Genomic DNA, 19,610 nt, shown 5'->3' with positions numbered 1-19,610 from the left:
AATGCCATCCTGATTTTTTGTAAACCCTTCATAAATATTTAATGATATTAACTAATGTTATGAAACAATATTCGAATAACAGGCTTTGGCCTACTGGTTACTCTCCCACTTGAAAGTCCTCCACTTCGAGGGTTCGTACCCCCTGGGTTCCGTCCTCACATTTTTAGGAATGCCATCCTGATTTTTTGTATACCCTTCATAAATATTTAATGATATTTACTAATGTTATGAAACAATATTCGAATAACAGGCTTTGACCTACTGTTTACTCTCCCACTTGAAAATCCTCCACTTCGAGGGTTCGAACCCCTTGGGTTCCATCCTCGCATTTTTAGGAATGCCATCCTGATTTTTTGTAATCCCTTCATAAATATTTAAGTATATATTATTATGTTTATATCTATTTCTCGAATAACAGGCTTTGGCCTACTGGTTACTCTCCCACTTGAAAATCCTCGTCCTCGAGGGTCCGAGCTCCCAAGATGCGCATATGAGAAATGCCATCTTGATTTTTTCTATTTTTTGAGGAATGCCATCTTGATTTTACCTAAATCCTTCCTAAATAACTTTCATCCTTTACCTAATCTATACAAATATCATTCAAAATTATAAAAGTTTCACAAAACACACCATTAATTAAGTATCTTTAACATTTAAATCATAATCCCAAAACACACAACATATGATTCCAATAAATCTATTGTAAATTTATAAATTCATAGAAGAGTCTACAATCTGATAACAAAAATCAACCTCTAAAAATCTCAATCTTCTTAAGTATGATATCATGGTAGATATCAAAGCATAACTTGGCTCTTATATCTTCTGAAAGCTCTTCTTGAAGGCTACTCATCATCTCTTCGACGCCCATTGAGTGACATTCCACCATTTTAAGAATGAATAATCCACAGTGTGCATCAATCTTAATGCGACGTAAGAACCTTTTAGGGCCCAAGACTTTAAATGGAGTCACATCAACTTTTTCTCTGTTTCTTTCAGTGCCTAAGGATAAAGTATCATCTCTGCAATACACACAAATAATTATCAGATATATATCTTCAACATAAGAATCACATCATAATCAAATAAGTTCTTACTTGCAAATGGTATAACATGAGATTTCACCAAGTCTCCTTTACTCTCATTAGTTCGATAATAAAAAAAAAGTAATCTTCCTGAACTTGAAGCTTATTTCCATACCAATGTACTGTTTGTATGTAGAGTTATAGGCAATACCATAAACTCTATCGAGATCCTTCCACTTCTTAGTAGACAGACAAACAGAAGGCAACTTCCCACTCACAATATCAGTGACTTCTTCTGGAAACACATACTGTGATTTAAAGTTATCCTTCTTGAAATTGAAGTATGCAGCTTTCAATTTTGAAAAGTAGTCTGGCCTCACAAAGGTTGTTTTCAGAAGTCTCTTGTTATAGAAATAAATGGGATCCTGGTCTCTTCTTAACCAAAGTAATTCCAGAGCTGCATCAATATGCTACAATTAAAATAAGAAAAAGACTTTTAGGATAGCATTCATGAGTCCAGCCAACACAAAAGAAACCGAAACAAAATTTGTGAGCAGTACCGTTTCTTGCAAATTCGTATCTGGTCTCCCCAGAAAATTTAACCAATGTGAGGTTAATGGTTCTGTATCCGTTATCACCCTGATATTATCAAAAAACATCCTCTTATACTTGGTTAAAAATTTACTTTTAAAATTTGACGAGAATTGTTAAAACATCACACTAACCCTGGTCTGATATTTGAGCTCTTCCAAGAATTTAATTCTTCAATGTCATGGAAAGTTGGAGATAGAAAAGGGTTGAACTTTGGGTGAATAGCAGATGTGGCAGGGTTTCTTGGTGCTTTATATGGAGTAATGGTTGAAAATGATGGAGTTGTGAGTCGATTGCTTCTCCTTGGAACATGCTTCTCACCATCACTATCAACTTCTTGCTTCTCACCATCACCATCAACTCTTTGCTTCTTTCTTGGAATAACAATATTATTTTTCTTATCCATCTTTCACTTTTTTTCCTGAAATCAAGATGTAACGAAGAAACATATTTATGAATGTCTTCTTTGTACTTTTTACAAAAATCAACAATGATATATACAAACAAAAACAAAAAGTGAATTAAATTGACATACCTCAGGTGAATTAAAACACTTAAGATCGAATGATGGTCCCTCGTCACATGATTTATCTTTGATGTCCTTTTGTAACATAAACACATATGAGAAAGTTAAAAACAGATGGTGTTGATGATTATGTTTGCCTTATTAAAATTCATTGTCATGTTATACCTTCTCTTGTGGATTCTGTTTGTCTTCTTTTTCATCATCACCATCATTTGGGCTTTCTCCTTCTGGTACACGATGACTTTGTTATTCATCTTCTTCTTTATCAAGACCAGCATTTAGATTCTCACCTTCATCCGCATGATTACTTTGATTTTCATCTTCTTCGTCATCACCTTCCTGAGGAAGGTTCTCTTCATCACCCTACAAGCAAAAAACGTTTTAGGAACCTTTATTAGCTTAAGAATACTTTCCTATAAAATTAAATAACTGGAAAAAGTTGTTTAATAAATCTTACATCAACAGCTGAATCGAGCTTCTGAGTCATCTCCTCAGTTTGGGTCATTTCCTCATTTGTTAAATTGAGCTTTTCAGTTAACTCCTCCGTTTGGGTTTCGGTTGGAGTAAAGAACTGGAGATGAATTATTTTATTTGTCAATATAATGTGTTAGAATATTTTTAAAAAGTTCTAAGTATCATTTCATTCACCTCAACAGTTAAAACTTCTGGATTTGGTTCACCTTCCTTCTCTCTATGGTAGAACCGTATTTGTTCTTTTCCAAAAAAATCTTGTTTCTTTGATTTGTCCATCAAAACAATGATTCCTGTTTCAAGAATTGCTTGCACTCTTCCTTTACTCCATTTGTTCTCATACCTAACTTCAACTTCTTGCAACAATTGTAGCTGAAAAAAACATTAGAAGCTTTTAGTACATTGATTAAGAATACTTTCCCTAACATTCAAAATAAAAGTACAAAACCAATTCTTACCTCCTCAAAAATCTGAGTCTCAGAAATCTGAGCCACATGCACTGTTTTTTATACAGTGGGAGACCTGTTAGATGGACGTATCCCATCATCACACTGCAAATATAAATAATTTTTAGGAAGCTTTAGTGCATAATTAAGAATATTTTCGCTAATATTGAAAATACAAGTAAGAAACTTGAGTCACATGCTCTGTATTTTGTTCAGCGCATGGAGAACTGGGGATGGAGGGTTTGCAATTGGAGAACTGTTAGTAGGACGGATCCCATCACCACTCTGCAAATGCAAAATGTTTTTAGGAAGCATTAGTACATAATTAAGACTACTTTTCCTAAAATTCAATTTACAAGTAAGAAACCAATTATTTACCTCTTTAGAAATCTGATAGTCAGAAACCTGAGTCACATGCTCTGAATTTTGTTCAGCGCATGGAGAACTGGGGAATGGAGGGTTTGTAATTGGAGAACTGGGGAATGGAGGGTTTGTAAATGGAGGCATTCTACTATCTTGGTGTAGATCCTACAACACAAAATGAAAACGGTTAGCAGTTACATGCATGGAAAAAATTTCTTAAAGAGGAAGCTGGAAGTTGAAAAAAAAAATGCTTTACCTGATCGTCTGTACTGGTAGGTTTATATCTTCCCAGACTCTCTTCTATTTTCGACAACCTGAAATTGATATATTTGAATCCATCTGTAACAATGTTGCACAGTTGGTCTAGTCTCTCCATTAGTGAAACTCCAGACGAAGGAGGCTTTAGGGTCTGCTTGTTATGAAATTGATATGATCTGATGGCAATGTCTTCCATCACTTCCCCAAAATCTAGTGCTTTGTTTTGCCAGTCTTGAAATGTCAGTTTGTAGCCATTGTTCAACACGTCTACCAACAAATTCAAATCTTGGTCAAGAGTGTCTTCCAAGAAGACTGTATCTTCTGCATCATCCGGTATTGATGGTAATATGTGAATAACCTTAAGCTGTACAAAAACAATTTCTGTTTAGTGAGACAGTCCTAAATTAGTATTAGTCCTTCTTGAAATTAAAGATAATATAACTTACATGGTTTGATGCTTCAATGTTCTCCACTTGAGCAATCAATGGATTAACTGTATGTGTGTATTTTTTACACAAATATGCTGTTGGTCGCCCAATCACACTCAATGTGCTGAAAGATGACTTCAACATAGGAACTGATTCAAGGATCCAAAGGTGCAATGCCAATGGATATCCATGTAAGTCATATTTATGCTTCTTCAGATTTGAAGGGACATTCTTCTTTATTGATGTAATCATAATATTATATGCATCTTTCCCCCACGGATAATTAGCCAAGACATCCAGATGCTGAGCTCTCTTAAGGTTTTTTGCGGGAAGCTTGTTACCTTTGTACCTCTGCAGAAAGATGCATTCAATAAGGATTAGCATCGCAAGAGAGTACCTATCATCTGCTGCCTCTGGATCAGTTTCTCGTAGAATATCCAAAACATCTTCATATGTGTGAGCATCTTCAGTGTTAGCCCAGTTATAACGATTCTGCCGTTGATCTTCATCACCTCCCCATTCACTGCATGTCAATCCAGTGACCATATGAAATTCTCTTATTGAGAATCTCATAGGTTGTCCTCCAAAATGCAGCCATAGTTCATTTTTCTTTGATACTTTTAAACTCCTGCTCAAAAAACAGTGCACCATATTCCTTGACATCATCAGTCCTCTGTTGATAACCTTCAACATAGGTCCTAGGAAGGAATTCTTGATCCTCTCATACTTTGCAATTGAAAGGATGCTTTGCACTTTTGTGATGCTATCGTAGTTTGGAAACTGATTTATCTTCACCTTTGATCTCGGTTCCTCTCCTATGTTGAAACAAAGTTCAGGAAGCTTGATATCTGTAGGGAAAGAATCACCCATAACCTGCATAAAACACAGAACGTGTCAGGAAAGCCATCATAATCACACACAAAATTACACAAAAAAATAGAAATTCATAGTAGCTAGTCAAAGAGTGACAACTAAATAAAACCCAACTCTATTATTCCCATTGTTTAACGAACAGAACGAAAGCCAATTTGTTTAGGTTTTTACTGGATTTAAGGAATTTAATATCACACACACACCCATATTCTGCAACAAATAAAAGAAGGGTAAGAGAAGGAAAGTGATCCTAAATTATATAGATGCTTTCATGGATTTAAAAAAACTAGCATCAGACTCTAGCATCGCCATTGTATTCAACAAAACTATCATCCCCTTTGTTACATCAACCCGCTCTTAGCCATGACTATCATCAACATTGTAACCCACAATTTAGAATATTTTCTTACTAGAAAATCATAAGAATCTACTGACTTTTTCACCAAATTTGTTTAGGTGAATACATACTCAAAATCATATAAGTGTAATCCATCATGAATTATCTATTTTACTCCCTTATTTTTATTTAATCCTTCCTGAATAACACACTCAAAATCATAACACACTAAAAAATGGTCTATCATTTTCGAACCGAGAATAACAAAATCAAAATCATAAAAGCAATGAAACCTAAAAACTGAAATAATCTACAACCCACAACAATTCCAAGATATTGTTTCATGAAATCCACAAAAAAAAACAAGAATTTAATTGAAACCCACAAGAATCTTACTTAATTTTGCATCGAATTGATTTAGGGTTTAACAAAATCAAAATTAGACACACACATCAAGTCAAGAAAAATAATCCTAAAACGAAATCCGAGAGAATGGTGGCTACCTTTAACTACAGCCTTGACGAGACGAAACGAATAGAGTCAAGTTTGTTGAATCAGATCTCTTGGAGGCGTCGCAAGTTTGTTGATTAAGGCGTTGCGATTCCCGAAACGGCGAGTCGAAGGAAAGTATTCCCGAAAAGGAGAGACGACGAGAATCCGATGAGAACCCGGCGAGATTTGCCGGCGATTTATACCGGCGAGGCGACAAGAGTCCGATGATCAGAACTTTTTGTCTCTCGAGAGAGAGAGGAAACGCAAATGAGGGTTTGAGAAATGTGAGGGTATTTTCGTCAGATGTTTTTTATTATAAATGTTAGAAATGGAAATTATTGGGCCTTGTGGTATTTTTGACCCAAAAACTAAAAATGATGGTATCCATGACAATTGCCCTTTTTTTTTTATAACAATTTGTGTAAGTTCAGACCCCAAATATTTTTTAAAATTAAAGTTATTATCAGCAATTTAATCACTTGGCTTTCAAACACATGAAGATAAGTTATTATGAACAGTTTTTTAGAGAATAGATTAATTAAATATTTTATATTTAATGCTAATGGGTGTTGGTATGATATTTTTGGAAATTTGATTAGGAGAAAATCTTCTTAAGTTAGATTCCAAATTTGATATTATTTAAAATAAAAAATAATTGTAAAATTAATGTTAATGGCATGATTGTAAATAAGTTCCAACTTTAGGATTTATTTGCTAAATGTCTCCAAAAATGTATATATAGATATAGTGAAATGACACAACTCTATAATGTACACATACAACCGTTTGATTTAAAAAAAAACAAATAAAAACAAAAAATTTACGAGAAGGTACTACGAAAAATCGCAACAGATTGCAATTGATTATAACTAATAATCCATATAAACTGCTTTCAAATAGAAGACATCTTTATTACCGTATTCAAAATGTCAAATTCAAAAACACACTATATAATCCATCTAACTGTTGAAAAAAAACATAGGTATTTTTATTAAATTTTTATATTTAAAATTAACTAAAAGTTGTAAATTATATTCATTATTCCAAAAATCTTTTGTGAAATCAAGAATTGGTGGGATTTCTTTCTTTTAAAAGAATGAATGATAGAGAATAATAATTTAGAAAGCTGTAAAAACTGTTGAGAATGAAAATTTATATTATTTTGTGTCATAGCAAAAAAATGAAAACAGTTCAAACAGACAAATATATATAGATTTCAAAACATACGAATGTTCGAATAAAGACAACTCTACAGTGAACCGTTGTAACTTTTCATAAGTAACCATTGTAATGAACCATCATGACTTTTCGGAAAATATCCAATATGTATGATTGAAAAAACAGAACTTTAGGTCGCATTTATTCGGATTATTATTATATATAGATTATTTTATTAGATGAAAAATGTGAGACGATCTATGTTTATACAGAAGTGAGTATTTATATTTTTTTAGAATTGCTTATTAACTATACATTTTCCTTAATCACTATTCCATTTTTTTTGTTAAATTAATAACTTAAAATTAAAAATAAATCAATAATATTATAATTTCAAATTTTATGAAATATAATCTCCTTATAATTTTTTTTTAAAACTGTTTAATTTTTATAATTTTTTATAATTATTTTTTATATTATTTATATTGTTTAAACAATTCTTTTTTTTTTCATAATCTCAAAACGCTCTTTTTAAATATTAAATTTTATACATGTCAAAATTTTATATTAATAACGTATCAAAATTCTTATTAGTAACTATTTTTTTTTCAGCAAAAGTAATTTATTTAGAATAAAGTACAGAGGTTCCATCAGCGTACAAAGATTGCAAGAATCTGAATAAAAATCCAATTTATTAATTTTTTCTTTCTTAATAATAACTTTCAAAACCCAATTTATACGTTAATGGAAAAATTATGATAATTAATGTAACCCTTTCCTTTATCCCTTTACACGGCGTATTAAGTTCCCGCCAAAATCAACCTAATTGACCTTTTGTCTTTCGCCGGCGCACTCGTCAAAGGTGGGAATGGAATCGCCGACACAGACGGCGGAGCAAATAGAGTCAATGACTGAGTTTCTAGTGAAGCACTATTCGGATCAGCTCCGCGACATCTCTCTATCTCCCGATCCAAAACTTCACTACCCTCTCTTCATCGAGTACGCTTTCACTTCTCCATCCCTCCCTTTTAATCTCTCCATGATTCGTTTTTCACCTCACACACACAATATCTTTAGATTCGCAGAACTCGTTGACGATGATCCTTCTCTATCGCGTCTCGTTTTCTCCAATCCTGAACAGTATCTTCGTCAATTCGACGAATCAGCCATTTTAGCTCACGTATGTGCTCAACTCAATCCTGATTTTGCTTTCGATTCTTTTTTTTTTTTTTTTTAACTCTTACGAATTTTTTAGAAAATCGCGTTGGAGCATATGAAGAAATTTGAGAACAAGATTGGGATTGAGAAGAGATTTATACATGTTCGTATTGACACTAGTGGATCTCCTCTAGAACGAAGCTCTGGTATATATATATATATATATATGTGTGTGTGTGTGTCTCTCTATTTTTGTTCTATTGGGATTGGGAAGAGATTTATTTGTTTATTTCTGATTCCCACAGAGACTTTCCCAAGTATTGGCCGAGTTAGAGTAAAGCACCGTGGGATTCTTCTGATGTTGAAAGGCACGGTGATTCGCTCCGGGGCTGTCAAAATGTATGAAGGAGAAAGGATGTACCGATGTCGTAAATGCAAGTTCATGTATGTTTCTTTTTCTTCTTTGTTTTATGCATTTGATTGACACCTCTTGTTCTTGTCCCTATGGCTGATTGACTTGCTTCCTTCTTATTATATTATAGGTTTCCTATTTTCCCTGAGTTGGAATCAATTAACTCAATTGTGAAACCACCCTTTTGTCCTTCTCAGGTTTGTCATATTGTATCACCATTTCATTCTTTTACTACTAGTCTACTACCCTATATGCTCCTTTGCTGTAGTACTACATGTTTTGCGAAAACACTCGTCTCTGAAATCATGTCCCTAGCTTTTCATATTCTCCAAAGCAACTCATCTAACATCTCTACCAAATCTTTTAACTCTTGGTGACAGCGGTCTAAATCTTGTGAAGGCACAAACTTTGATCCTGTTGATGATACAGTAACACGCCATGATTACCAAGAAATCAAAATCCAAGAAAATACTCAGGTTTTGGGTGTTGGGGTTATCCCAAGGTCCATTCTAGTCGTCCTGAAAGATGACCTTGTTGACAATGTTAAAGCTGGAGGTACAACACCATGGCTTTTGTTTGCTTTTGTTTTATTCTATGTATTACATATTCTTAATTCCCAGCCTCTGTGTAAGCATCCATTCTAAAGGTACCAACATAACCGTTCCACCTTCTGATACTTGCTTTTCTCAGTACGATATCTATTGTTTTCGTTTTACGCAGATGATGTTGTTGTCTCTGGAATCTTGACTTCAAAATGGTCTCATGACTTAAAAGACGTTCGCTGCGACCTTGAACCTATGTTGATTGGCAATCATGTCAGGTATATGGCTTAGCAAATGTGATAAATCAATCTGTTTTAATCAATTCTATCAAGGAAATCTATACCAACCATTGCACAAAAATTGTATTGGTTTGTTGCCTCAAAAAATTAATCATCAAGTCGCTCTTAGTTCCCCTTAAAGCAATTTCCCCAAGATTTATTTTGGGTCTTGATGAGATTACATTGTCTCATATTGTGAGTTACTAGAAGGCATTACAATTTCAATTATTGACACAATTTCTACCCCCTTTTCACCTGTGAACCCTGCCACTCTCCAGAAGAACTAATGAACTTAAATCAGAAATTGATATATCTTATGAATTGATCGAGAAGTTTAAGAACTTTTGGAGCCACTTCAAAGATACTCCTTTGAAAGGTAAAAACTCACTGTTACTTGGAAATTATTCTGCCTGTTTTTTCTTGCAATTATTTTGGACAACTAATCCCTTGTATTGCCATCCATTTTGATCTTATTAGCCAAGTTAGATATGGAAGATCTAAAGTAGAATATGTGCTAAACTCTTTAATATTTGATTAAGTCAGGGAGAAATGCTATCTTACGAGGTATCTGCCCCCAAGTCTTTGGACTCTTCACTGTTAAGCTTGCAGGTAGGCTGTATGCATTTTTTTTTTGTGCCAACATCTTCTCTTATTGAACTGTCTAGAAACATTATGGTGCGTGTGCATTTGGTAATATGCAGTTGCCTTAACACTCATTGGAGGTGTGCAGCATGTTGATGCTTCTGGGACAAAAGTTCGGGGAGAATCTCACTTGCTTCTTATTGGTGATCCAGGTTGTTGTCAACCACTGAGTATATTTTTCTTCTGTATATGCATGCCCCTAAATTTTGGTTGAGTTCCAAAGTTTTCGCCGGAACTAAATTATTTTGGGACTTGAGTACCTTACATGAGTTTCGAAAAAAAATAAAAGGTCTTGTGTATTTTCTTGTTACTATTTGATTAAAATCTGTATGGAAGTGCACTTTCAAATGACCCACCTTTACGGTGTTAATATCTGCCAGGCACTGGAAAATCTCAGTTCTTGAAGTTTGCTGCAAAACTGAGCAACAGAGCTGTGATCACAACGGGACTAGGAAGCACAAGTGCTGGATTGACTGTAACTGCAGTGAAGGATGGAGGTAAGCACTGCAGTTTTTTGCCTACTTCTTGTGTTGGGTCCTTTGTACACCTTTTTTTCCCCCTCGTTTAGTCTTATTAATTTGTTTGCAGGAGAGTGGATGTTGGAAGCTGGGGCCCTTGTTCTTGCAGATGGTGGACTCTGCTGTATTGATGAATTTGATAGGTAGTCTCCAGATGACAGAGGGGAAAAACATTTATTATAAGGATATTTTGCATTAATCTGTAGTGTTATCTGCTTGAAAAGTTTGATCTTCGCTGAACTTGAAGTGTTCTTGTGAATCATTAGACTCTTATCACAGACAAACAGTACCTGGTAAAAACTGTTCAACTTATAATGACAAACACTCTAGGATTTTTTCTGAATTTTTTATATTGCTTTATTTTTCATCGAGTTTGATTCTATTGCTTCGTCCTTGGGAGACTTGCCAACTGCTAAAGCGTTTTTTTCTTTTCTGTCTGGAAGCATGAGAGAGCATGACAGAGCAACCATACATGAAGCAATGGAGCAACAAAGTATTAGCGTTGCGAAGGTAAACTACTCTATATAATTTTCATTTATATTTATTCTCTAGTTACAGCATCAGCTCCATTATTCAAGTTGTACAACTAAATCAGCTTCTCTCTTTACTGTGTCTTATTTTTTCTTGCTAATTTGAAGGCTGGCCTTGTAACGACTCTTAGCACAAAGACAATCGTCTTTGGTGCTACAAATCCTAAAGGACAATATGATCCTGATCAATGTATCCACTTCAGAAATAGTTGACTTCAAAGAACAGACATGTTTTTGCTTTACATACACACTTACTGTTTTCAAATTCAAGTTAGTGATATCAATTTCAAAAATGCAGGCATTTTCTCCTTGAATCATTAGTTTGTCGAGCATTCCTTTTTTTTTTCCTCTGCATTTGAATTTTATTTGGTGTATTTGAAATTTCTTAACTGAATCTAGCTCTTTCTGTCAATACTGCACTTTCCGGTCCCTTGTTGAGCAGATTTGATATTGTGCTTGTTCTCTTAGATACAAAAAATCCCGAATGGGATGCAGTTGTATCTTCTCACATCCTTGCTGAGGTATGTTCCTTTAAAGAATCTCTATTGTGTTGCGTGCTGACGCAGAGTTTATGTTTGTGAAAAAAATATAACTTTTATGTCTTCGATAATTTGATGACATCAACATAGGTGCAAATAGAGGAAGATAGGTATGTGGATGATCTGACAACTATTTGGCCACTACCTGTGCTTCAAAGGTATCATAGATCATTCAGTAATCTAGAAGCGTTACAATTGTTCCTTGCGGAGAAGTCTGAGATGGCATATGCATTTGATCTTAGCTAATAATACATTCATGGTTGCTATTGAATTCTTATATCCTGACCTATGCAGATACATTCAGTTTGTGAAAAAAAACTTCAGGCCTGTTCTATCAAAGGAAGCAGAAGAAATTATTTCAAGTTATTATCGACTCCAAAGAAGATCATCGACACATAATGCAGGTATCTCCTGAGGAATACTTTTTCCTTTCCGAAGATGCTATTTTTGTATTATTAACATGGGGTGTGGGAAGCTGACCATCGTAGAACACTAGAACAGTGTCCAGCTTTTAATCCTCTATTCATATAGAAAATTGCTCTGCAAACACATTCATATTGGAGGTAACCAAGGTATAAATGTATCAATTTCAAATAAAAACATTCACCGAAATGGCTGGAATGAGCTCTTCTGTAGTCTTGTCAAGAAAATCTCTAGGTCCCATGGGTACAGGAAAACCAACTAAAGATAGATTTCGAAGGTGGGGTGAAACTTTGCATGTAATTTGATTATACTCTGAACTGCAGCTAGAACAACCGTGCGGATGTTGGAAAGCTTGATACGTCTGGCTCAAGGTATCACTTCGGTTGTACTCTTAAGTCTTAATCAATACTCTTACTACAAAACACAGAAGGGGAAAAAGGATACTAATGGTATAATGGTGTCACAGCTCACGCAAGGCTTATGTTCAGAAATGAGGTCACACGATTAGATGCAATAACAGCAATCTTGTGCATTGAATCATCGATGACCATTTCAGCCATCATAGACAGTATGGGGAATGCACTGCACTCTAATTTCTCCGAAGAACCAGATCATGAACGTATCCTTTTTCAAGCTTACTTAACTTTTGTGCCTACGTATAACCAAAGTCTGCTTTTAGTTACTTACAGTCATGAACTGGAGCATTAACACTTGAAGTTTTTGTATTTGTATTCCCTAACATAAAGCAACAAACAGACGCAAAGCAAGAGAAGATCATCCTTGAAAAGCTAAGAGGAGACGACATCTATTAGCATTCTGGCTTAGTGACCCGCAGAGAGAGAGAGAGGTTTGCAGCTGTAATCTCCTTCACATTTCTCCTGCAAGTTTTTTTTTTTTATGTATAGAGGGCGTTCTGTGTGATAAGGTAGGTTTTCAGACGGATTCTAAAGCACTAGAGCATTATCAAAAAAAAAAAAGAAATATATGCAAGCATGATTGGCCTTAACCAATGTCAAAAGAAACATTCTTCTAATTTCATCCAAATAATCATGAACACCAAAAATGTAGTTATCTTCAATAATTTTTAATGTTACAAAATCTGTATTAGAAATTTTGAGTACACTTAATCCCTAACTTAAAAATACATTGAGGTTTCTTCAAAAAATAAAACCCTTCCAAGTCACCATTTTTTTGTAAACTATACATTTTATCTCCAGAAAATGCATTTTAATTATATAAAATTAAGAATAATAGAATAATACACTCACCATCTTCATCCACATCAAGTTTGTAAAAAGACAAATAATATAATATTAAATCGAAACTCAATGCAACGTGGAATTTAAGTCCATCTTTAGAATTTTGAAACTGACATTTTTGTTTCATGGGGTCACTTAATCATCCCACCACATCAAAACAATGACCTTATTTCCTAATCAACGAAATTACGAAGACGAGAGTGTCATATTAGGGCGATGGTTTGGAACGCTAAGATACTTGGCCATATAATGTGCGTACTTGTTGAACACGGCTTCGAGAATTGCATCTCCAAAATGAGCAACAAGCAATGGTTTGGTGATGCATCTTGCCCACCTTGCATGCTTTATACCAGCTTCCATGTGAAATGATTGGTCCTCATCATTTTCTTCCTCAAGGTCAATTTTATACGGGACAATATGGTCAAATTTATCAATCTTTTTGATCTCGAAGGAACCTTCCTTGAACACAACATCCCTCACCTCGTCTTCACTTGGATTGTAGAATGGCATGTTAAACGATTCCATCTCTGGTTGCTTCACAAACCCCTACACTCCCAACAATGTATTACTTGGTACGTAGAGAAGTGTTTAAAAGATTAAAGAAAAAAAGATGGTTATATATACCTCGGATGCTAGATCGTGGAGGCAATCGGATAACAACGACCAAACTTGGAAGCAGTCTTTGGATAAAGCGTTGGAAGCCTTTCTGCCTACGAACGCGAGAATCATATGTCCATTATGCACTATCTCTTCTGAACGTGTTTTTAGGAAAACCGAAAAATCATTCTTGAACTGATTCAAATAACTCTTGTAGACATTTGGAGTGTATGGATGTTTAATATGAATGCTTTTTGTGTTGCCCTCAAGCCCGTCTGGAATTTTTGAGAGCCAATGGATACTAAAAGCTGAATGAACAAAATGGAGAGACTTTCTTGGGAATAGCCTTGAGTAGAAAGAACCGGGGACTCCCGAGACAAAGCACCTTTCTTTAACTTCCATTTTTAGCTTCTTTAGGAAAGAAGGAACCAACTTGAAGGTTGTATTGAAATCGTTCTCTGGAAGATCGTTCAAATAACAATAGATTTCTGGTGGGTTTTTACCCATTTGTTGGTACGACTCCATGGTCGTGTTGGCTATCGCGGACATGGCCAACACCGTGTTTTGTCCAGTAGAACAACCCAAGTCTGTTACTTTGATGAAATCAGGAAAACCCATTTTCTCTAGCATTTCTCTTAGGAATTTTGTCACCACATGTTGTATCGTATAGAAAACACTTCTCTGTAAAACCCCCCCCAAAATTATATCATAAATTGTCATACTACTTTAATTAATTTAGAATGAGTTTTAAAGAAGGACCAAGTCATGAACAAACAAACAAAAAAAAGAAACTCAGAGCTTATGAATAGAGCTATTTTGTTAATAATAAATTACATATCTATCGGCCTATTGGCATAATAATAAACAATAAACTCACATGTTACTAAGTTACAAACTTCTTTGTTTACAATCAGAAATGGAAAAACTTTAGTGGTATATATCAACAAACATAATCAAAAATTTGGTTGAAATTTTGTTAAATTAAAGGTTACCAAAAAAAATTAATTATTGTCAAAACGTATATGAATCAAAATATAGTACGTAATTCCTATATCATCACAATTCGTCATAGAGTGTTTATTAAGTACCTGATAATGTGAATTAGTAGCGTAACTGTGTTCTCCTGTTCCTCCTTTCATACTAAGAGCGTCCACCAGTGAGTCCCTAACGTATACACAAACATTATTTAATCAGACAAAATTCAAAATTAGGAAATTAGGATTCCAGATTCATAAACACACAATGGTTAGGTTGAGCATTTTAATGAAACCGAATACAAACCAATTTATCCAAACCCGATATGAGACTAATTCTTTTTACTAATTTAAAATTCTATGTCAAGATTTCCACCACAAACTTAATCTAAACAACCATACCAAACAATCCACAGTGCCTAGCTCACTACAAAAAGAGACCATGATTAAACACATCTTCCCATTATACCTTTTGGGTTTGTTTGTTTTAGTGTATATCAACAAAAAAAATTGATTACAATCTCATCTACCCACATTGTAGCTCTAAAGAGAGAACTCCAAAGAAAAAAAAAACAAGAAGAAACAGTGGGACAGTTACATAGTTACAAGAAATTAATCATCCCGTTTCAGTTGAAGATCGAAAAAACAAATCATTACCTTGAGGGAGACATGATGCGCACAATATGCGTGTATACAATTTTCTCGATCCAACGTATATGGTTTTTTGCACACAAAAAAAAAAAAACGTATATGGTTTAAGATTAGAAAATATGGCTTGAACTATCTGGGATAATGCATACTATATATATGCTTAAAAACTTTAAAAAATAAGTTTGGTATGTGTTCTCGAAACTATCACTAGCTATCACATGCTTAATAAGAGCCACTTGCATGAAGTAGCACCACACAGATATATTTTCACACTTAACATTATATTTGTATCTATTTTTAATTTTACGACAGCTGAAATCGGAATATAAAAAACAAATTTAGCAAACAGGATAACTTATAAATATATAAAAAACGTAATTATTTTGAATTAAAAGATAGAATTGCCGTGAAGAACCAGGATACTTTACTATAATATCAATCAAAGTGGTTAGGCAATAACATCTTCTAACGTAAGTAATTTTAAAATCCAAAAAATCTTTCTTTTTTTTTTTTTTTTTATTACAGAACGAAAAAAACAATACACGGTTTTCCTGTCAATGGGCCATACACTCTAAAATGGGAATCAATTGTGAAGATGTTGGGGGATAACTATGGTGATTGCTCGAGTTTGAATCGCTTGGTGTCTCCTTTGATGAATTTGGGATTTGAGAATATCAAGTCTCCAAAAACAAGATATGAATCGGTTCAAAATAAACAGCAACAAAGTAGTGCAAGAGAAGATGATAACAATATTAAACAATTTTGGAATGAATAATAATAGCTTTAGTTTTCTTGGGTGCTTTATTTTTCTTGTGTGCAAAGGAAGTCATCATCAGCTAGCTAGGAGTTGAGTTTAAAGAACAAAAATTGCAAATTTGTAAATCCATTAGGAAGTAAAGTTTTTGTTTTGTAAGGTTAGTGTATTTTCACTCCCTTATCGTTTTTCTTTAGGATGTTTAGTGTATGTGCTTTCATGTGTTGATGATTTTGCATAAAGCTGCTGTAATTTTGAAATACCAACTCTTGTATTCGATTTTATAATAACGAATGAAGTTGATGTTTTTAAAGAAAAGAAATTGAGAAGAATGAGAAACTGAAAAAGAAAATGATAGAGTAAAAACTCATCCTATAACCAACTAAGTAAATTCTTATATTTTACATTATCATTTTTATTAAAAAGATTAACATCTAATCTGATATATTTAAATACAAATTAAACAACAAAAGTAATTACTTACAATAAAAATCATTAGAATAAAACTCAATGTACATAATTTCTTTTGACGACCAAAAAAAAAAAAATTATTTCATATGATTTTCCTGATTATCAATGATAAAAAAAGTTATTACAAAATAATATAATGTAAGAAAAAAGAAAATGTTTTTTTTTTGACAAAAAAAAAAATGTTATTTGGGCTGTAATAGTTTTTCGTAAATAAATGAAGAATTTAGTTTACTTGGAGAAGTGGAGAGAGAGAGAGTCCCGTCTCTCAAAACCTACGGCAAACGCAGCCACTTGGTTTCTTCAAAACCTTGTAATAAATAAATAAAAACCTACACATTTTAGTAACGCTCTTGTCCTAACAACTTCAATCGCAGTCATGAGCGCTGCTGCGACTATAAGAAACACCTCGTGGATGGTGGCTACCGCGGTTGCCGCCGTGGAAGCTCGTTGGAACTATCCTCTCCGTTTATTCAACAAAGATGTCAAGGCTCGTCTACGTGCCATCGTTGTCACTTCACGTCCACCTTCTTCTTCTGATGATGATGATGTCGTCAGAGACAATAGTCATCCTATGCCTAAATCTGATGCTTCCATGGAGAGAGTTATGGGCCTTAGCTGCTTTGGCCCAACCACTGTTCGATTCTAGATCTCTTTTGTTGTATGTGATTTTTTTTTCATTTTTTTCACTGTTTTCATGAATTTTTTGCATCTAATTTTCTCTGTTGATAATTCTTGTAATTTCTCAGAAAAAATTATTGATAATTCTTGTGGTAGCCTAAGTCCATGAATCGCAAATCATTTAGTTTGGTATTTGATAATTGAGGCAAATAATCACTCTCTTTTACAACATTCTCCCTAGAAGAGAGATACACCAAATCATTTAAAAAAAAATGGTTTTGGTTTAGAAAGATAAATTACCATTGATAATATAAACATATATTTTAGAAGAATAAAAAGAAAAAAAAATAATAATAGACATAGTTTTGAGGAAGTTTTATTTAATTTCTTTTTGTTTTTTGTTTTTGTTAGCGTCTAAAGTAAGATGATGAAGAGATTAGTGGCGTGAAGGCGACTCAGAGTTTGCTTCTTCTTCTTTAGCTTGTAATTGCTTTGTTTCAGTATTTGGCACTTTTTTGTTTATCAAAGGCTCTATCATTTGCTCTAAGTCATCCAAGTCTTGCGTGACTTTTTCCACCTGCATATTTAAATTTTGACTTCTCTAATCACAATCAAAAGTTTTGATATGTTGACCCAAAAAAAAAAACAAAAAAAGGGACCCCTAAAGCATATGTTGAAAATTTAGTTCGATTTTATAAATTTCATTGACCAGTTTGAATGATAAAGTGTACCTTGTGAAGGAAATCTTGGGTTAGATGTGCTTCATGAGCAGCAACTTCTGAAATGTGTTCCAGAACCAAAGCTACTTGTTTCATCTTACTTTTCTCGGGTAGTTTCTCTGCCATTGCTTCAGCCATTTCGTCGGTCGCTGTCGCCACTTTCTCCACCATTTCTGCTACAGCCTCTACCCCTTCTACAACCAACCCCGCCTCTACTACATCACATCAGTCCAATTTATGGCAAACACAAGAAAAATAAGCCTATATATAAAGTAGAGGAGCTATGAGTAATGCATAGAAGAATAATGAGATATGACTATATTCGTTACCTTCGATACGTTTCAGTTTCTGTATCCTTTTGTTGTTCCAGAAAGATAACACTAAGGACATCGCTGAACCTATAACCCATCTCCCCCTGCCAGTTATTCTCCAAATTTAGTCCCTTATGCATTGATCAAGATTGAATAATCTAATGCAAATAGGTTCGTACGTACGTATATCATAAGCTACCCTATTGTTCCATTCGATGTGTATAGAGAGAAAGAAAGCGAGAGAGGGGAATTACCAAGAAGGAAAATTAAACCATTGGCTTGGAGGAGAAGGTTGCATCTTGGAGTCGTTGGAAACATTACTAAAGTATCTCCCAGCATTAACCGGATTTGATAACTTGAGACCTTGTGGACACATCTGGTTAGGATAGTCTCTCCTAAATCGAATAATCGCCGGATATGGATTCATAGACGTCTTTCTCTCTACGTTGTTGTATATATGTAAGACCTCCGTAAGGCCCTGCCTATACACCGAAAAACCTCCACTCTGCATTCTCCGAGTCGGATACATTTTCCTAACCGTTTTCTTGAAATCAAGATTCTGAAATTTTCATAGACGCAACTTCAATTATATATACACAGTAATGTTTTTATTTTGTGTGTGATATTGGTGAAGCGTATGCTTAAGATAAAAGGTTTTTACGTGTAGTAACGCTTCGTGATAGATGTTGAACACGCCAAGAAATGTGGTTGTCTTTTTTTTTTTTCTATTAATATATTTGTTTATATATCTTACTTATCTGTATTAACATTTTTGAAATTACATTTTAGATAGAAACTTTTAGATTATTCATAACATACTTTGAATAATTATGTTTTCCGGATACATTTACGAAAACTTCACATCATAAATATCTATGAATAATTGTATTTTTCAGATAGAGCCATAGAGGTTATACTTTTCTTTGTTTGGTTTAAAAGTACAAATTAAAAAGACGACAATTTGTTTGCATTTGCAGCTATAGATTGTTGGATATAGGCATTGCCCCCAGAAGTCCAAACAGAAGATCCTACGAAGTTTTGGGCCTGAAGTCTTGGATTTGGCCCATCTGGCCGCAGGGGTAAAATCCTCATTTTACAGAGAGACAGAAGAAACCCTAGGACAATGGCCCACTATAAATACCAGAGGTCGTTGTCAGAGAAAAGAATCCACTTTTTGGGCAATTAGAGAGAGAAGAGCAATTATTTTCGTATTAACTGCGTTTAGCTCCTTGATTGTCATTTTCCA

General features: G+C 34.2%; 4 protein-coding genes and 1 pseudogene across 7 annotated transcripts; 2 read left to right on the top strand and 3 right to left on the bottom strand.

The window, feature by feature from the left end:
* Window positions 1-615: 615 nt before the first annotated feature.
* Window positions 616-6,096, bottom strand: LOC109127739 (uncharacterized). Its single transcript, XM_087460101.1, has 14 exons — window positions 5,822-6,096; window positions 4,127-4,981; window positions 3,679-4,044; window positions 3,438-3,587; window positions 3,256-3,344; window positions 3,072-3,164; window positions 2,791-2,985; window positions 2,600-2,713; window positions 2,308-2,505; window positions 2,152-2,217; window positions 1,751-2,037; window positions 1,586-1,664; window positions 1,098-1,495; window positions 616-1,022 (listed from the first exon to the last, which is right to left on the bottom strand). Exons 2-7 carry the CDS (start codon window positions 4,976-4,978, stop codon window positions 2,892-2,894), a joined length of 1,644 nt encoding a protein of 547 aa, XP_087316227.1. The 5' UTR covers window positions 4,979-4,981; window positions 5,822-6,096; the 3' UTR covers window positions 616-1,022; window positions 1,098-1,495; window positions 1,586-1,664; window positions 1,751-2,037; window positions 2,152-2,217; window positions 2,308-2,505; window positions 2,600-2,713; window positions 2,791-2,891.
* Window positions 6,097-7,760: 1,664 nt separating this feature from the next.
* LOC104793587 (putative DNA helicase MCM9) lies at window positions 7,761-13,016 on the top strand. Of its 2 annotated transcripts, none has more exons than XM_087460096.1 (20): window positions 7,761-7,967; window positions 8,054-8,148; window positions 8,224-8,332; window positions 8,432-8,570; window positions 8,669-8,735; window positions 8,919-9,093; window positions 9,259-9,358; window positions 9,637-9,734; window positions 9,902-9,967; window positions 10,060-10,152; window positions 10,381-10,497; window positions 10,589-10,661; window positions 10,962-11,028; window positions 11,157-11,238; window positions 11,448-11,569; window positions 11,678-11,745; window positions 11,882-11,991; window positions 12,334-12,381; window positions 12,477-12,629; window positions 12,767-13,016. In XM_087460096.1, exons 3-20 carry the CDS (start codon window positions 8,242-8,244, stop codon window positions 12,820-12,822), a joined length of 1,725 nt encoding a protein of 574 aa, XP_087316222.1. In that variant the 5' UTR covers window positions 7,761-7,967; window positions 8,054-8,148; window positions 8,224-8,241; the 3' UTR covers window positions 12,823-13,016. The 2 variants fall into 2 exon arrangements, with proteins under 2 accessions (XP_087316222.1, XP_087316218.1); XM_087460092.1 differs by having other exon boundaries at window positions 7,766-7,967; window positions 8,046-8,148.
* Window positions 13,017-13,297: 281 nt separating this feature from the next.
* On the bottom strand, window positions 13,298-15,622 carry LOC104793580 (salicylate/benzoate carboxyl methyltransferase-like; annotated as a pseudogene). The gene is made up of 4 exons (XR_015596242.1): window positions 15,498-15,622; window positions 14,955-15,030; window positions 13,894-14,547; window positions 13,298-13,815 (listed from the first exon to the last, which is right to left on the bottom strand). The product of XR_015596242.1 is annotated as a salicylate/benzoate carboxyl methyltransferase-like (transcript).
* A 1,357-nt stretch (window positions 15,623-16,979) lies between these two features.
* Window positions 16,980-17,881, top strand: LOC104709322 (uncharacterized). The gene is made up of 2 exons (XM_010425958.3): window positions 16,980-17,374; window positions 17,746-17,881. The coding sequence occupies exon 1, from the start codon at window positions 17,093-17,095 to the stop codon at window positions 17,360-17,362; it is 270 nt and encodes an 89-aa protein (XP_010424260.3). The 5' UTR covers window positions 16,980-17,092; the 3' UTR covers window positions 17,363-17,374; window positions 17,746-17,881.
* Window positions 17,501-18,991, bottom strand: LOC104793566 (uncharacterized). Of its 2 annotated transcripts, none has more exons than XM_010519955.3 (4): window positions 18,619-18,991; window positions 18,383-18,468; window positions 18,066-18,268; window positions 17,501-17,911 (listed from the first exon to the last, which is right to left on the bottom strand). In XM_010519955.3, the coding sequence occupies exons 1-4, from the start codon at window positions 18,891-18,893 to the stop codon at window positions 17,771-17,773; spliced, it is 705 nt and encodes a 234-aa protein (XP_010518257.1). In that variant the 5' UTR covers window positions 18,894-18,991; the 3' UTR covers window positions 17,501-17,770. The 2 variants fall into 2 exon arrangements, with proteins under 2 accessions (XP_010518257.1, XP_010518265.1); XM_010519963.3 differs by having other exon boundaries at window positions 18,066-18,265; window positions 18,619-18,988.
* Between the last annotated feature and the right edge of the window lie 619 nt (window positions 18,992-19,610).

The sequence above is a fragment of the Camelina sativa genome, chromosome 1 (assembly GCF_030686135.1).
Source record: "Camelina sativa cultivar CO46 ecotype springtype chromosome 1, ASM3068613v1".
Taxonomy (NCBI): Eukaryota; Viridiplantae; Streptophyta; class Magnoliopsida; order Brassicales; family Brassicaceae; genus Camelina; species Camelina sativa.
Note: the sequence above shows the minus strand (reverse complement) of the source record. Positions and strands in the feature narration are given on the sequence as shown.

What these genes read in the sequence shown, in the direction of transcription:
- LOC109127739 (XM_087460101.1), bottom strand. Translation starts at nt 4,978, where the DNA reads ATGGGTGATTCTTTCCCTACAGATATCAAGCTTCCTGAACTTTGTTTC. An exon ending in CTACCAGTACAGACGATCAG is followed by an intron (nt 3,588 to 3,678) that starts GTAAAGCATTTT and finishes TTTGTGTTGTAG; the next exon opens with GATCTACACCAAGATAGTAG. An exon ending in AGACTCAGATTTTTGAGGAG is followed by an intron (nt 2,986 to 3,071) that starts GTAAGAATTGGT and finishes TGTTTTTTTCAG; the next exon opens with CTACAATTGTTGCAAGAAGT.
- LOC104793587 (XM_087460092.1), top strand. Translation starts at nt 7,837, where the DNA reads ATGGAATCGCCGACACAGACGGCGGAGCAAATAGAGTCAATGACTGAG. An exon ending in CAAAGATACTCCTTTGAAAG is followed by an intron (nt 9,735 to 9,901) that starts GTAAAAACTCAC and finishes TGATTAAGTCAG; the next exon opens with GGAGAAATGCTATCTTACGA. An exon ending in CCACTACCTGTGCTTCAAAG is followed by an intron (nt 11,746 to 11,881) that starts GTATCATAGATC and finishes TGACCTATGCAG; the next exon opens with ATACATTCAGTTTGTGAAAA.
- LOC104709322 (XM_010425958.3), top strand. Translation starts at nt 17,093, where the DNA reads ATGAGCGCTGCTGCGACTATAAGAAACACCTCGTGGATGGTGGCTACC.
- LOC104793566 (XM_010519955.3), bottom strand. Translation starts at nt 18,893, where the DNA reads ATGTATCCGACTCGGAGAATGCAGAGTGGAGGTTTTTCGGTGTATAGG. An exon ending in GAAACTGAAACGTATCGAAG is followed by an intron (nt 18,269 to 18,382) that starts GTAACGAATATA and finishes GATGTGATGTAG; the next exon opens with TAGAGGCGGGGTTGGTTGTA. An exon ending in CCCAAGATTTCCTTCACAAG is followed by an intron (nt 17,912 to 18,065) that starts GTACACTTTATC and finishes TTAAATATGCAG; the next exon opens with GTGGAAAAAGTCACGCAAGA.